At 41.8% G+C, this 16110-nt stretch overlaps 1 protein-coding gene across 7 annotated transcripts in view; it reads right to left on the reverse strand.

Annotated features, from left to right (window-relative positions):
* Positions 1 to 16110, reverse strand: part of POMGNT1 (protein O-linked mannose N-acetylglucosaminyltransferase 1 (beta 1,2-)) — a 1898302-nt gene that overhangs the window by 1197977 nt on the left and 684215 nt on the right. For all 7 annotated transcript variants that reach the window (XM_044085953.1, XM_044085951.1, XM_044085948.1 and 4 more), the window contains one exon: positions 1817 to 1900. In XM_044085953.1, coding sequence (XP_043941888.1) covers positions 1817 to 1900 — 84 coding nt within the window. The remainder of the gene's footprint in view (positions 1 to 1816; positions 1901 to 16110) is intronic.

Consider the following 16110-nt stretch of genomic DNA (forward strand, 5'->3'; position numbering starts at 1 on the left):
GCCTAGGCAGGGGAGGCAGTAAGAGTGGAAATCCTTATGAGGTATTTGCTTCCCACAAGTTAAGCAATTATTCATTTTATCTGACATCGGCTGAGGCAAGAAAGAGTCCCCAATGGGGTACTTAGCTTTTTGAAGTCTTCGGTAGCTGAATTACAGGAGCTGGCCGACCGGCACTTGCGAACTGCTTCTGCTTCGGGCACCACGCGGCAAGAAAGACTGAGGAAGATGGTGTCGGCTGATGCTTTTATACCACAGGCGCTTTGATGTCGGGGAAAGGGCGACATCAGCCGACGCCGGACCCAGACTTTGGAATCCGGCCGACCGAAGGGCTGCCTGAGGCAGGACAACCCATATGTGATGACTGCAGATGCATCCTTGAAGGACATCCACCAGCTGTGTTTTTTGAAAGGCTTACACATTTTTCAGTCAAATGTGACTGTCATTTGTGTTTTAAATGAAATATATTTAAATCAGTTGTAACAATTCTTTTTCAATGAAATGTTTGAGATATTTTAGATCAAATAAAACACGCATAATTTTGCATCTCTATCTAGCTACATATATATATATATATATATATATATATATATATACATATATACATATACACACACACACACACATATATATATATATATATTTTATATATATATATATATATATATTATATATATATATATATATATATATATATATGAGATCCATACAGATATTTGACTGCATCTTTCACTGAATCTTAATTTGGTGAAAATACTTGCGCGAAACTGCTGTTTCTCCAAAGCAGCACTTTCACGTAAGTATGCTTGTTGTTCTGGTCGTACTACGTACTACAGTGCGGTAAGGGAAAATTCCCTTTTCCTAACTGTAGTGCGACCTCGGAGTGAGAATATTAAAGTAGGGGGTGCAGAGGGTTCAAGTAGATTTAGTGTTTTTTTTGTGTTTTTTTTTTTTTAACAAAAGCGCTTTTTCGATGAAAGCGCTTTCATTAAAGTCTGTTCGGTGGTTTTGGATTTGGGCTTTTGAACTTTCGTTCAAAAGTCCTAGATCTATATATATATATATATATATATATATATATATATATATATATATATACACACACACACACACATATATATATATATATATATATATATATATATATATATATATATATATATATAAATATACATACGCACACACACACACATCAATATAAGTTTCTAAAACATACAATTATGTTTTTTTTTTCATTTTACATGAACAATAACTTGCAAGCAAACCATGGATAGTGTACATCTTTGTAAGAGTGGCTAAGCAAAGCTGACATAAATGACCTCTATACAACAGCTCAGAGAGACAAAGCCCTAAAACTGAGGCTTCAAAGTTGTTAGTTAGCCTGCAGATAATTAGGTCCACCCTTAAATGTATCCTCCCCTCAGTCTGAAGAGTGAAGTCAGACCCTCAGACATCCAGAAAGAATGTGGTACTGGCAGAAGTACAGGTTAACAAAGGCTAGTGGAGAGGTATAGGGACGAAACCCCTTTAATGACTGCCTGATGAAAGCCCTTTAATGAAGAACTCATAAGGTTGGCATAATGGTTAAGGTGTTTACCTTACAGACAGAAGGTGCAAGGTTTGATTCTCACACGGGGTAATTCACTAGGCTTAAAATGGCCCACAAGAGCAGCTAGCCTAATACTAATTTAGGAACCTATAAAAATACAATAGTTATGGCAACATACAAAACAAAAAATATATATATATATATATATATATATATATATATATATATATATATGAAAGCAATACAAGCAATCTCTGTTGAGCACTGTACCTGTGACACTCTGGCATTTTTGATGCCAATAGGAGTGTGTTGGACTCCCTTTAACCCGAAAAGGTCGACGACATCCATAGGTTCCTGTAATAGAAATGAAGAAAAAAATAAAACAGTGTCAAATTAGTAAATACACTCTAATGGACACATACTTATTTAAAAAAGTTTCTTCCAGTACATTATGCCTTGTCAAAAACAATATAAATAGCTGCTCTGAGCTAAAGAGTCCCCTGAAAAGGAGCAAAATACCATCTCATGGAACACAAAACTGATGTCTTACCTCCAACAGCATATTGAGTAGACCTTTTAAAATGTATAAACATATTTTTTCTGGTAATAATTATGACAAATGGATTGCCTTCCAGGTCTTTTTCATGGTACCACTACATTAAAATAAAACAGTGATGGCAATGACATAGAAAACAATAAACAATCCACAGCAGAAATAACAGGAACATGCTAGAACCACTCCTACAAACAGACAAAGAAATTTTATTATGTGGTTTAGTGCTTTCATCGGGCAACAATGAATGGACTTCATCAGAACAAACAACATTTTGTGTAGGCACATGTACGCGCGCACACACACACACACACACACACACACACACACACACACACACACACACACACACACACACACACACACACACACACACGTATTATTTATGCATATATAAATGTATGGACATGCATATGCCATGACATATCTATGTAAATTCCTGTTTTTTTTTTGAATTACAAGAACAAAATTAACAAAAGACTTCTAAAAATATATATTAATTACCTAACAGTAGGTAACATAAGGACAGAACTGACTGAAAGACATTAATTCAGGCCCAGTGGAATATTCAGTTCTAACTGCCTGTAATTCCCTTTGATCCAGTGTCTGCTCCAAGAGGCCTCCCCTAGAATTCCTGTTAACTGCCTCCAATACACTATAATTAAATTTCCTAAAATTCGGGCATACATCTGAATGCTTACTCAAGGCATTATCCTTACAATGTTTCCTTATATCCAAGACATGTTCATAAATGCACTTTCTTATGTAGCATCCAATCTTGCCAATGTAATAAGCTGAACAGACGTCACAAATGATAATCTGTACCACTCCTCTGAAATCTCATGTCCAATGATTCTTAAACTTTAGCAGTCCATAATTTAATATACGTATATATGATGTTTCAGCAATACATTGGCACTGAGAACAGTGCCCACATTTATATGTCCCCATTTTTCCATGGGGCTTAGGTACCAAATTAGTGATATTACTTTGTTCCTTTATATTTATAAAAATAGAAAAATTAAATCTTGGTTTATCACCCATTTCTGTACCCCTATTGTCAAAAAATAGGAAAATCTTCCACTTTTATTAACGATGTCCATTACCTGATGAGTGATGAGAGAACATGTTAAAAACAATATTTTTATACAATACCTCCTTTCGAGGACCTCTACATTCGTCCACTAATCCAAACCCCAATGAGGGAGGACAGATACCCTGTGATCTTTCTAATTTCACCTCATCAATCAAATTATTTAATAATATTTCTAGGTATTTCCATTCTAAAAATAAATTCTTCAAAACATTTCATTTGTTGAAAAAAGTGGGATCATCAGATACTAATGGACAGAATCTCCATTGATGTGGAGTGGTTCTGGCATGTTCTTGATATGATAGATCATGCCTGCTCAACCTCTAAATTCTTCCAAAAGTCTACTGAGGTCATTTATAAAGGGCATACATTTAAAATACATACCTGGACCTCACCAAGACTTACATTATCTTGCATGCTGTAGTTGCATATAAACTCACCCAACTCAAAATTATCCCATATGTAGTTTGCTGGCTGGTAACTGGATATTGGATATAACCTACACTGTTAAAGGCAGAAGTATTTGTGGTGTCCCACAGAACTCTATCTTAGCCTTTCTCATCTATAGCATTTACTTCTTTGACATGAAAGCTGACATCAAGGGACAAGGGTTAACAAAGTTTGACGATAATTGCAAACTAAGGCAGTTATTAAATACTTTTCTTATACTCTTATACAATATACTTAAACTTGTATTATTGTATAACTTTGTATAATGTATTATCTATAAATTCTGTATATAAATTCTGATCTTTTTTATGTTGCTACTAAACAGACAACCCATGTCTTTTGTTATTTGTATCTATTGGGGCTTTTCCCAATAGCTATTGAAAATGGGCCTGTGCCCAAATAATAAATAAATACTGAAATTCTGCAGCAAGGCTGGACCAAACAAATGCTTGGCACATCAATCATGGGGTGAGAGTTGGAAAAATGGTTAAGGTATTTACTTCACAAACAAGAGGCACAGGGTTTGAGTCTCACTAAGGAAAATTAATTAGGCTTAGAATGGTCCATAAGGGCAACTGGTCTAGTTCTTGCCTAGGAACCAAGAAATGAAACATATCTTCTTTTAGTTAATCTAGCATTGTGATTGCACACCACATATAAAATATTAATTTGATATAGCAATTAAGAACTCGGGTACCCATGTTGATAAACTCTCTTTTAATGACCACATCTGTGTTGTGGTTAGAAAAATCCCTCTACATGTGTAAAACATGTGGCATTTTCTCAAGGTTCAAAGAAGTTACAGTCCCACTTTATTCCTACCTTGTTAGGACCATCACTGAATATAACGCTCCCTTCAGCAGTACATACCTTAGTAATCATCTAAACCAACTCAAGAAACACAAAAATGACAGGCTTATCATACAGATGGATTACTTTTGTCCCTTTCTTGTCTACCTTAACTGAAGCATTATCCACCCTCATGGCTCATCTGAGATTGCAACATTTCTACTTAATGCATTTTCAGCATTCACGTTCTTCTCCACTCCCACAAAGCAGTACATTCTTAGTGCTCCACAGATCAAATTTGCACTCTTCAAACTCCACAGTACTGAGCAAACATGGAGAAAGGTTAAGTTGCATCAGATCCACCTAGTAAGAAATGTTAGGAATGGAAATGGTGGGAGAATTGTCAGTGCAGATCAAGAGGGACAATACTGACCCACTGTAATGGTAAATACATAATTGTTGTATCTTATACTGCCTCTGTCCACCTTGAATAATGGAACAGAATACCCAGCTACTTTCTTCAAGGGTGCCATCATGGCAAAATAGAAGGATGCCCTGAATTTTGATATTACATCACATTTTTGTACAAGCATGTGCATTTTTAACAATCTTGCTACAGGACAAATGTCATCTATAGAAACATTTTTCAAATTACCCACAGAAGTGGAAATTGATCTTGAAAAATGTGCCTTTGCTTTAGAGCCAAGGGGTTTATTATCTACAGAATGCATAAATGAGATGCTACTGGACAGACATCTGGGGAGAGTTACTCTGAAGAATACATTACCTAGTCTTGCTGTGGAAAAGGATAGTCTATACAGAAAGTACAGTTGTGTATACTTACCATAAATGTAGATGCTCAAGTGCATTCACTGTTGCAGTCATTACATTTGGGTAATCTGCTGGCAGGTTGCCCTCAGTCGGCCTGATTAACAAAGTCTTGGGTCCTGCGTCGGTTGCTGTCCCTTCTTCCATGACGTCAGGTCATCAGCAGTATAAAACATGCAGCCAACTCCATTACATCAGTTTTTCTTGCCCCAGATGTCACATGCCCCCCCAAATGGGGAGCAAAATATTATTAAAATCACAAAAATATACCTCCAAACAAAAGCAAATACACCAAAAAGGCTTTTAAGCATAGTAAAAGAAAGTAGAGGTATAGTAAGAGAAAAACAGGAGGCTGGAGGGAGGGTAACCAGGACTCCAACAGTGAACACATTTGAACATCTACATTTATGGTAAGTGTACACACCTGTACTATGTTCATCTTGTTTCACTGTTGCAGTCATTACATTTGGGTAGATTCCCAAAGCTATGGTTGGGAGGATGGATTTATACAGCATAAGGACTAGCTATATGGCCCTGCAAAACAGCAGTAGCAAAGCCAGCTCTGGATTTAGGGAAAATTAGCGGTGGTGCTGCTGCGGTAGCGTTGTCACCTCACAGTTAGACGTTGCCCGTTCGATTCTCAGTTAGAGCGTCTTCTGTGTTTCGACATGCATGAATGGGCATTCCTTCTTTGAAGGTTGTGCATTAGGCCCGGCAAGCCAGCACGTAAAAATCTGCTGCCAATCATTAGCGGACCGGAGTTCCGCTGTGGCGACCCCTAACTGGGAAAAGCCGAGAGACACAAAGTAAGTTTTAATGCTTGGTGAAAGTATGAACTGAACTCTAGGTAGCAGCTTCTAGAATATCCCTGGTAGGAACACCTCTGAGAAAGGCTGTTGAAGTAGATGCAGCCCTGGTGGATAGGTTTTCCATGGTGCTTATAACAGAAATAAATACAATGGCTTATCCATTTAGAAATGATTTGCTTTGAAATAGCCTTCCCCTCTGCCCTTGCAGCAAATGCTACCAGCAGTTGTTCAGATTTTCTTTGAGATTTAGTCCTGTCCACGTAGAATCTAAGTTGTCTGTGTACATCCAATGAATGCAGAATCCGCACCCCATTGTTCTGTGGATTGGGAAAGAAAGTTGGCAAATGAATGGACTGATTAAGAGCCACACTGGATAACACCTTGGGCATGAATGATGGACTGGTCCTGAGTGACACCCTGTCAGCATGAAAGATGATGAAAGGCTCCACTGCCATAAGGGCCTGTAATTCAGATATCCTTCTAGCTAAAGTGATTGTTAAAAGGAAGGCTGTTTTCAAGGAAAGAAATTTTAAGTCGGCAGTAGCAGCTGGCTCAAAAGGAGGTACAGTGAGTTTCTCCAGTACAAAGTGAAGATCCCAGGAAGGGGTTGGAGCTCTCCTGGGTGGTCTCAAGTTTTTGGCCCCTCTGAGATATTGCTTTAGAAGAGGATGAGAGAAGGGGGGGGGGGGTTCTGTGTTGTAATGAGCTGAAATGCCTGAGGCATGGATTTTTATGGAAGAAAATGACAGGCTCTTGTGAAGCATCTCAGTTAAGTATTGCAAAATCTGAGGTAAATTGGGCACTGCTGTGCTCATCCCTTGAGATTGATTCCAGGCACAGAATCTTTTCCATTTGTCAGCATAAGATTTTCTTGTACTAGGTCTTCTAGCCTCCAAAATGACATCCACCACAGGTTTGCTGAGGGATGCTAAGGGGGAATTTAAGTGATTAGCCAAGCTGCATGATTCAATGTTTGGAGCTGAGGGTGCAGAATTTGTTTTTCCTGATGAGACAGTATGGAAGGTGTCTGAGGCAGGTGCCACGGTGAAATGTGTGACACACTGCGCAGGAGTGGGTACCAGTGTTGGCGAGGCCAGTCTGGAGCAATCAAAATCATTTTTGGTTTGTCCTGTTTGACTTTTAGTAGAACTTTGGAGAGAAGAGGCAGAGGGGGAAAGGCATAGACTGATGATGAGGTTTTTCCAGCTAAAGGACAGAGCATCCACTTTACAGGTTTTTTTTTTATGAGTTCTTGTGCAAAATTTGTCCAACTGGTAGTTCTGGGGTGAGGCAACAAGATCTATGTCTGCGTTCCCCCATTTGCGTGTCAAGATGTTGAAAATCCGTGGTTCCAGTTTCCATTCGTGTGGGTCCATGAGATTTCTGCTTAGTTCGTCTGCCAGAACATTGTTTTCCTGGCAGGAATTGAGCTTGTAGTTGCACTTGGTAGTTCAAGGCCGTGTTCCACAAGGCCATGGCTAGTCTGCAGAGGGGGTAGGAATGTGTACCCCCCTGCTTGTTTATGTACCACATAACCATGGTGTTGTCCGTCTTTATCAGTAATTGTCCTGGATGAAGGTAGTCCGTGAAGGCGGTCAGTGCATTCTGTACAGCTAGCATTTCTTTTTGATTGATATGAAGGTGCATTTGATTTGGGCTCCATTTGCCCTGAATGTACTTCCCTGCCAGATGAGCCCCCCATGTATAGTCTGATGCGTCTGTAATTAGGGTTTGGGCAGCAGGGGGTGGTGTGAATGGCAGTCCCTTATTTTGGTGGCAGGACTCTGCCCACCACAGGAACTCTAGGCACAGGCAAGGTATGATAGGAATCATTGTTTCCAGGCTGTGACAATGTTGACTCCATAAACTTTTTAAGTACCACTGAAGTTTCCTCATATGCAGTCTTGCATATGGAATTAGAAGAATGTAGGAGGCCATGAACCCCAAGGCTTGCAGTATTTGCCTTGCAGATAGCAGGGTTTTTGTGGCCACCAGTTTGAAGTAAGTCACCAAAATGAATTTGCTTTTCTGGCATAAGGATAGCCATCTGGGCAGTTGTATTCAAGCTTGGACACAGGAAAGCAATTTTTTGAGAGGGTACCAGTTGAGATTTCTTTTCGTTTATGGTGTACCCTAGACAGGTTAGAACTCTTTTTACAAATGCCAGATGTTTTTGAAGAATGGCCTGGTTTTCTGCCTGAATTAAACAATCGTCCAGGTATGGACATATTTGAATATTTCTTTGCCTACAAAATGCAATTACTGGATCCAGGCACTTTGTGGATACCCTGGGCACAGTAGACAAGCCAAAGGGCAGTGCAGAGAACTGATAATGCATGCAGCCTGTTTTGAAGTGTAGGTATCTTCTGCAAGATTCTCTGATTGGGATATGCAGGTAAGCCTCTTTTAAATCTGGAGTTGTCAACCAGGCATCCTTGCCTAGCACAGGAAGTAACTGGTGAAGAGTCAGCATCTTGAATTTTGGAATGTTCAGAAAGGTGCTTAGAGTAGACAGGTCCAGAACTGGATGCCATGATTTGTCTTTTCTGTGTACCAGGAAAAGTCTGGAATAGAAGCCTTGTCCCTTTTCCTCTTCTGGTACTAGTTGAATTGCCCCCATGTTTAAGAGGGAAAGTACTTGTTTCTGCGCCTCTGCCCACTGATTTGGGGGCAGGTCTGGCCATCCGTTTGGAGTTGGCAGCGTGTGGAAATGAAATCTGTATCCCTGGGACACTATATATTTAAAACCCATTTGTCCTGGGTTATAAGTTGCCAGTTTCTTGAATGAAGAGCCAGTTTTCCCCCCAAAGGGGTGGCTAAGAGGCAAGTCCTTGGTAATTTTAAAGGGAAGTCATTGAGACTGTTTACCATAGGGTGCTGTCTTGCTGTTTCCAGATTTGGAAGTGGAAGCACCCCATTGCTTAGTTCGGAAAGTCCCTTGGGACTGAAACCTGGTGCTTTTGAAATGTCTGGGTTTGGCTGTAGTGGCTCTGGAAGGAGCGGGAAAGGACCAGTTCTTAGTAGGCCAATGCCTACTAAATCTAGGAGGTTGTACCTGTAAGAAATCTTTCACAGTTTGCATAGATTTAGCTTTATCTTCCATCTTTTTTAGAACATCTTCAGCCTTGTTGCCAAACAGGCGGTCCTGCTGTAAAGGTGTATCCAAAAGTTTTGCTTTAACATGATCAGGCAGAGATTGCTCCGTAAGCCAAGCAAGCCTTCTAAGCACAGACCCAGTAACAGCAACCCTGCAAGAGGCCTCTAAAGAATCAAAAACACATTACAAAGTATGTTTGCCAACTTGTTCAGCTGAATGCAATAATCCTGCAAATCTTTATTCTCCACACAGTCAGAAATCAACATCATTTTCTGTTTAAGCAGTCTCATGACATGCTGTTGATATTTTAGCATATGGAATTGACAGTTTAAAGCCCTGATTGCTAAGGTTGCAGAAGTATAAACCTTTTTACCCCATCTATCCATCGCCCTGGAGTCTCTATCAGAAGGGGTAGAATTTTTAGCAGGAGAAGCCTTAATGCCCTTAGGCCCCTGAGAAATGGTTTCAGGATCCACAACAGGATTTTTGAAAAGGAATTTGTGTGACTCAGAAACCCTGTAGCACCTGTCTGGTTTGCTAGGGGCTGGAGGCAGGGAATCAGGGGCCATACTGGATTCCGAAAACACATCATTAACAATGTCTAGTACAGGAGGTATAGCCAAAGGCCTAAGCTGAGGAAGAAGAAGGAAATCCCTAAGCCTTTTTTTGGATTCAGAGAAATCCTGACTTTCCCAGTGGAAATACTCCCTTAAGGTACGTAAAGTTACCCAAAAGAGAAATCCTCAGGCGGAGAAGCAGAGGGAATGGAATCCTCTGCATCATAGTCCTCATAAATAGGAATGGACAAATCCAGATCATTAGAAGAGTCAAAAGAAACAGAGTCCTGTTCAGAAGATTCATAGTCAAGTTCAATCCTAGGCCTCTTGGAGGGGGGGGGGAGTGACTACCCCTGATTAGAGTAATTAAATCTTCAGCTATTTTGATCATTTGTTTTTTAGGCATAGAGGCCTGAACATGTGGCCTTGGCATCAGCTTTTTAGACATAGATCGAGATTTAGGCCTTAGCACTGAAGCTGGAGTCGGTTTAATAGTCTGTAGGCCTGAATACACCCTCAGGAGCCAGTGCCTGCTCAGCGGCTCTGGACCCATCCAAGGTAGAGACATCTGCAGGTTCCAGATGTGAGGCATCTCGCGGCATACTGGACTCAGAATGGGTCTCAGTAGAGGCCTGTGAATCAGAAGTAGCAGGTATCAGGGGCTGCGAAAGCACCTCACTGAGTACTGGCGAACTGGCAACTGGCTTAGGAGAAGCATCGTCGGCAGTTTTGGCCCTCAACGACCTGTCTCTGTCTTTTTCTTCGTGTTTTTTTTGGTATTCTGGTAGTCGGATGGCTAACTGACGTCATTTCTGGATAATTAAACCGAGAACCAAAATATTTAGAAGCAAAAATGTACAGATGACGGATAGTGCGCTGATTAAATAAAGCACAAAACTGACAGCAAGGTATGTCGTGGTCAGGGCCTAGGCAAGGAATACAGTAAAAATGAAAATCCTTATGAGGTACTTGCTTCCCACACGTAATACAATTATTAACTTTTACTGACATCGGTAAGAAGCAAGAAAAAGTTTCCCCAACGGGGTACTTGGCTTTTAGTTGAAGACTTTGGTTCTGAAACTCGAAAATGAAAATTTCAGGAGTGGGCCGACTGGCACTTGCGAACTGCTTCTGCTTCGGGCACCGCGCGGCAAGAAAGACTGATGTAATGGTGTCGGCTGCATGTTTTATACCCCTGACAACCTGACGTCATGGAAGAAGGGACACCAACCAACACAGGACCCAAGACTTTGTTAATCAGGCCGACTGAGGGCAACTTGCCAGCAGATTACCCAAATGTAATGACTGCAACAGTGAAACACGATGAACATGGACTTATTCTCATGAAGGTAGAAACAAAATGGTCGGTGAACACAAAGAGTATGCAAAATATATTCTTTTTTATTAGTGAATTTAGAGAAGAAAGCTAAAGAAAAACTGTTTGGCTTATGGCCAACTTAGACACAACTTTAAGGAAAAAGGAAGGGTTCAGTCAGAACTCTATCCCTGTGGAAGACCAGAAATGGTAGTTTGGAAGATGAGGTGTGTGAAGTTCTGATATTCCTCCTGCTTATGCTAATGTTCCAAGACAAATGCTTTAGTGTACAGCCAGAAGCAGATTCAAAGGGAGATGGTGTAAGAAACTGAAGCACAAAATGTAGGTCCTATGGAGGAGTACAGTTCTTGCTGGGAGATCTACAGAGGGATGTGCCTTTTAAAAAGGCTTTGCAAAGCTTTTCAGAGGATAAAGTAGTGAAGTTGAAACCTCGTAAACATTTTAAATAGCTGCTAGGTGAACTTTAACAGTAAGTAGCTGGAACCTGAGGCAAACAAGGTGGCCAGGAATTGCAAAATGGAGGGCATGGGTGCAGAAAAGAGATCTAGCCCCTGGTGTACAGTGTATATGGAAAGCCTCTTCCATTTAATCCTGTAGAACTTCCTTGTGAAATGTTTCTGAGAGATATACAAAATCTGAACTATTCTGCTGGACAGAGAAGAATTACTGGCCAACAATGGAACTGGAGAAAAGTGCAGTTGTGTACACTTACCATAAATGCAGATGTTCGAGTGTATTCACTGTTGCAGTCATCACATTTGGGTTATCTGCCTGCAGGTAGCCCTCAGCCTGCCTGATGCCAGAGTCTTCGGATTTGTGCGTTGGATGCTGTCGCTTCTTCCATGACGTCATGTCGTCAGGGGTATAAAACATGCAGCAGACGCCATTACATCAGTTTTTCTTGCCCCGGATATCAGGTGTCCCTACAACAGGAAGCAATTATATGGTATGGAACACCCCCAGCAAAAAAGCAAATACACATGGTATAATATATGCCAAACAAGGAGGAAAGGTAAAAGTCAAGAGAAGTCAGGGGGCTGGAGGGAGGGTAACTAGGACTGCAACAGTGAATACACTCGAACATCTACACAACTGTACTATGTTCTTCATGTTTCACTGTTGCAGTCATCACATTTGGGTTGATTACCAAAGCTAAGGAAGGGTGGATGTAGTTAAAGAGCATTAGGGCTAGCAATAAGGCCCTGTAAAACTGCTGTGGCAAATCCAGCTCTGGATTTAGAAAAGATAGGCAGGTGGTAATGCTTGGTGAATGTACAGAGCTTCAGGTTGCAGCTTCCAGGATGTCCCTGGTAGGGACTCCTCTGAAAAATGCAGTAGGGGTAGATGTAGCCCTGGTGGAATGTGTTCTTATCCCCTGTGGGGTAGGTTTTCCATGGTGTTTGTAGCAGAAATGGATGCATGTGCTATCTATTTGGAAATTATTTGCTTTGAAATGGCCTTCCCCTCTGACCCTGCAGCAATGCTCACTAGCAGCTGGTCAGATTTTCTGAGAGGCTTAGTCCTGTCCAAATAGAATCTAAGCTGTCTGTGTACATCCAGAGAATGAAGTATCCTTTCCTCTTTATTCTGAGGATTACGGAAAAAAGTAGGCAAATGAATGGACTTGGTTTAGAGCCACACTAGATGAAGGATGGATTAGTCCTGAGGGAAACACTGTACGCATGGAAGATAATGAAGGGTTCCACTGCCATGAGGGCATGCAGTTCAGACACTCTTCTTGCTGAAGTGATGGCTAGAAGTACAGCTGTTTTCCAAGAAAGGAATTTCAACTCTGCTGTAGCAGCTGGTTTAAAGGCGGGGGGGGGGGGTTCCAATACAAAATTAAGGTCCCAGGCTGGAGTGGGTGCCCTTCTGGACGGTCTTAAATTTTTTGGCCCCTCTAAGGAATTGTTTTAGCAGGTGATGAGAGAAGAGGGGTGGGCCAGTATTATAATGTGCTGATATGGCAGAGGCATGAATCTTAATTGAAGAGAAAGATAGGCTCTTGTGGAGCATTTCTGTTAAATAATCTAGAACATGAGGTAAGCTGGGCACTGTTGTGTCCATTCCCTGAGCCTGGCTCCAGGAACAGTATCCTTTCCACTTTTCTGAATAGGATTTTCTAGTACTAGGCCTCCTTGCCTCAAGAATGACATCCATCACCTGATTACTGAGGGTTGCTGGAGGTGAGGTCAGGGAATTAGCCAGGCTGCAAGGTTCAGGGTTTGAAGCTGAGAGTGCAGAATCTGGCCCGCCTGCTGGGACAGCAGGGAAGGGGTCTGAGGCAGGTGCCAAGGTTGCAGCACTGTTAGACTGCACAAAAGGGGGTACCAGTGCTGGTGTGGCCAGTCTGGTGTAATCAGTATTGTCTTTGACTTGACCCGTTTGATTTTTAGTAGAACCTTCAAGAGGAGAGGGAGAAAGGCATAAACTGAGAGTCTTTCCCAAGTAAAGGACAGGGCATCCACTTTCCAAGCTTGACAGTGGGGAGTTCTGGTGCAGAATTTGTTCAACTAGTAGTTCTGAGGGGAGGCAAGCAGGTCTACCTCTGCAGTCCCCATTTGTTCCTCAAGAGCTTGAATATTTTGGGTTCCAGTTTCCGTTCGTGCGCAGCCATGAGATTTCTGCTTAAGTTGTCTGTCAGGGAATTTAGTTTGCCTGGCAGGAATTGAGCTTGTAGGTTCACTTGGTAGCTCAAGGCTGTGTTCCACAGAGCCAAGGCTAGTCTGCAGAGTGGTTAGGAATGGGTTCCACCCTACTTGTTTATGTACCACATAACTGTGGTGTTGTCTGTCTTTACCAATAGTTGTCCTGGAAGAATAAGGTCTCTGAAGGCTGTCAGAGCATTCTGTACAGCTAACATTTCTTTTTGATTGATATGCAGGTGCATCTATTTTGGGTTCTATTTGCCCTGAATGCACTGCCCTGTCATGTGAGCCTCCCCCCGTGCATAGTCTGATGCGTCTGTTGTTAGGGTTTGGGCTGCATGGGGTAAAATGAAAGGGAGTCCCTTGTTGTGGTAGCAGGTCTCTGCCCACCAAAGGAACTCTGCCCTTAGACAAGGGATAATAGGAATCATTGTTTCCAGGTCTTGAGAATGTTGACACCATAGGCTTTTTAGGTACCATTGAAGTTTCCTCATATGCAGTCTTGCATACGGAATTAACAGAATGCAAGAGGCCATAAACCACAGGGCTTGCAGATAGCTGGGTTTTTGTGGCCAGTAGTCTAAAGTAGGTTGTCAAATGAACTTGTTTCTCTGGAGTGAGGAATGCCATCTGGGAAGTTGTGTTCAAGTTTGCTCTCAGGAATACAATCTGTTGGCAGGGTAATAGGTGTGATTTCTTCTCACTGATGGTGTACCCCAGTGAAGTTAGAAGTCTCTTTACAAATGCCAGGTGCTGTAATAGTAAGTCCTGACTCTCTGCCTGAATGAGGCAATCGTCCAAATATGGGTAAATCTGAATATTTCTCTGTATGCAAAATGCAATGGCAGGAGCTAGGCACTTTGTAAATACCCTGGGTGCAGTAGATAAGCCAGAGGGCAGAGCAGAGAACTGATAGTGCATGGAGCCTGCCCTGAAGTGTAGGAATTTTCTGCAGGATTCCCTTATTGGGATGTACAGGTAAGCTTATTTTAATTCTAGAGTTGCCAGTCAGGCAACCTTGGCTAGCATAGGAAGAAGCTGCTGAAGAGTTAGCATTTTGAATTTTGGAACCACCAGAAAGGTGTTGAGAATAGAAAGCTCCAGGATAAGATGCCAGGAGTTTTCTTTTCTGGGAACCAGGAACAATCTTGAATAAAAACCTTGTCCCTTTTGTTCTGCTGGAACAGGTTGAAAAGGCCTGATACTGAGGAGAGAGAACACTTGTTTTTGGGCCTCTGCCCACTGGTTTGGAGAAGGTCTGGCCATCCATTTGGGGTTGGGAGTGAGTGGAAGTGGAATATGCATCCTAAGGAAACTATGCTTAAAACCCATTTGTCTTGGATATCCAAGAAGAACTGAACCCTCACTTAAAATCACTGTTCAGTCTCAGCCTTACAACAGGATATATACCCAAAGAATGGTGTACAGCAACAGTGGTCCCACTCCATAAAGGTGGTGCCACAACAGACCCCGGAAACTATTGCCCTATACACCTAACTAGCCTGGTCTGCAAAGCTATGGAGCATATCATCATGGAACTCATAAACAGAGACATTGGGAACCTGTAAACACTGGAGCCTACTCAATCCGGCTTTAAGGGCAGATCTTGCCTCTTGAACCTGGTCAGTTTCTTTGAAACAGTCACTAAGGCCATAGACGAAGGGAAGGTAGTCCACACAGCCTACCTTGACCTTGCAAAAGCCTTCGACACAATACCCCACTCGGGCATCATAAATAAGCTCACCAGCTTAAATATCAACCCCTATGTCACAAGATGGGTTGCAAACTGGCTTAGGGATAGAATTGCAGGTGCCATGTCAGACTCTAAACCAGTTACAAGTGGCGTCCCGCAAGGCTTAGTCCTGGGACCTCTCTTGTTTGGTATATATTTCACTGAGGAACAGGCTAACACAGGAGGACTATGGCTGACAAAGTTTGAAGATGACTGCAAACTGGGGGCCATAATCGACTCACCGGCTGACACAAGCATCCTCCAAAAAGGTCTCACAGAGACAGATAACTGGTGCCAGAGCCATGGCCTAAAGCTAAATGCCAAAAAGTGCCTAGTCATCCCCTTTGGGAAAAACAAAGTGCCCACAAATTACCACATAGGTGGTAATCGATTAAGTACGGAAGAAGTAATTAGGGATTTGGGGACCCAAGTAGATTGCAATCTCTCCTTTGACAATCACATTGCCAAAGTGGTTAGAAAGACATTCTATATAGCCCACCTTATCACGAAGGGGTTCACATCTAGATCAAGAGAGGTCATTGTGCCCCTCTACTCATCACTCATCAAGCCCATAATTGAATACAATGCCCCATTTGGGATGTACCTTACCCGACAACTGCTACAACTAGAAAGACCCCAAAAGTACCTCACCAAGAGGATCAAGGGACTCAA

Source organism: Protopterus annectens, chromosome 10.part0 (genome assembly GCF_019279795.1).
Source record: "Protopterus annectens isolate FY-2018-M chromosome 10.part0, PAN1.0, whole genome shotgun sequence".
Lineage (NCBI taxonomy): Eukaryota > Metazoa > Chordata > Ceratodontiformes > Protopteridae > Protopterus > Protopterus annectens.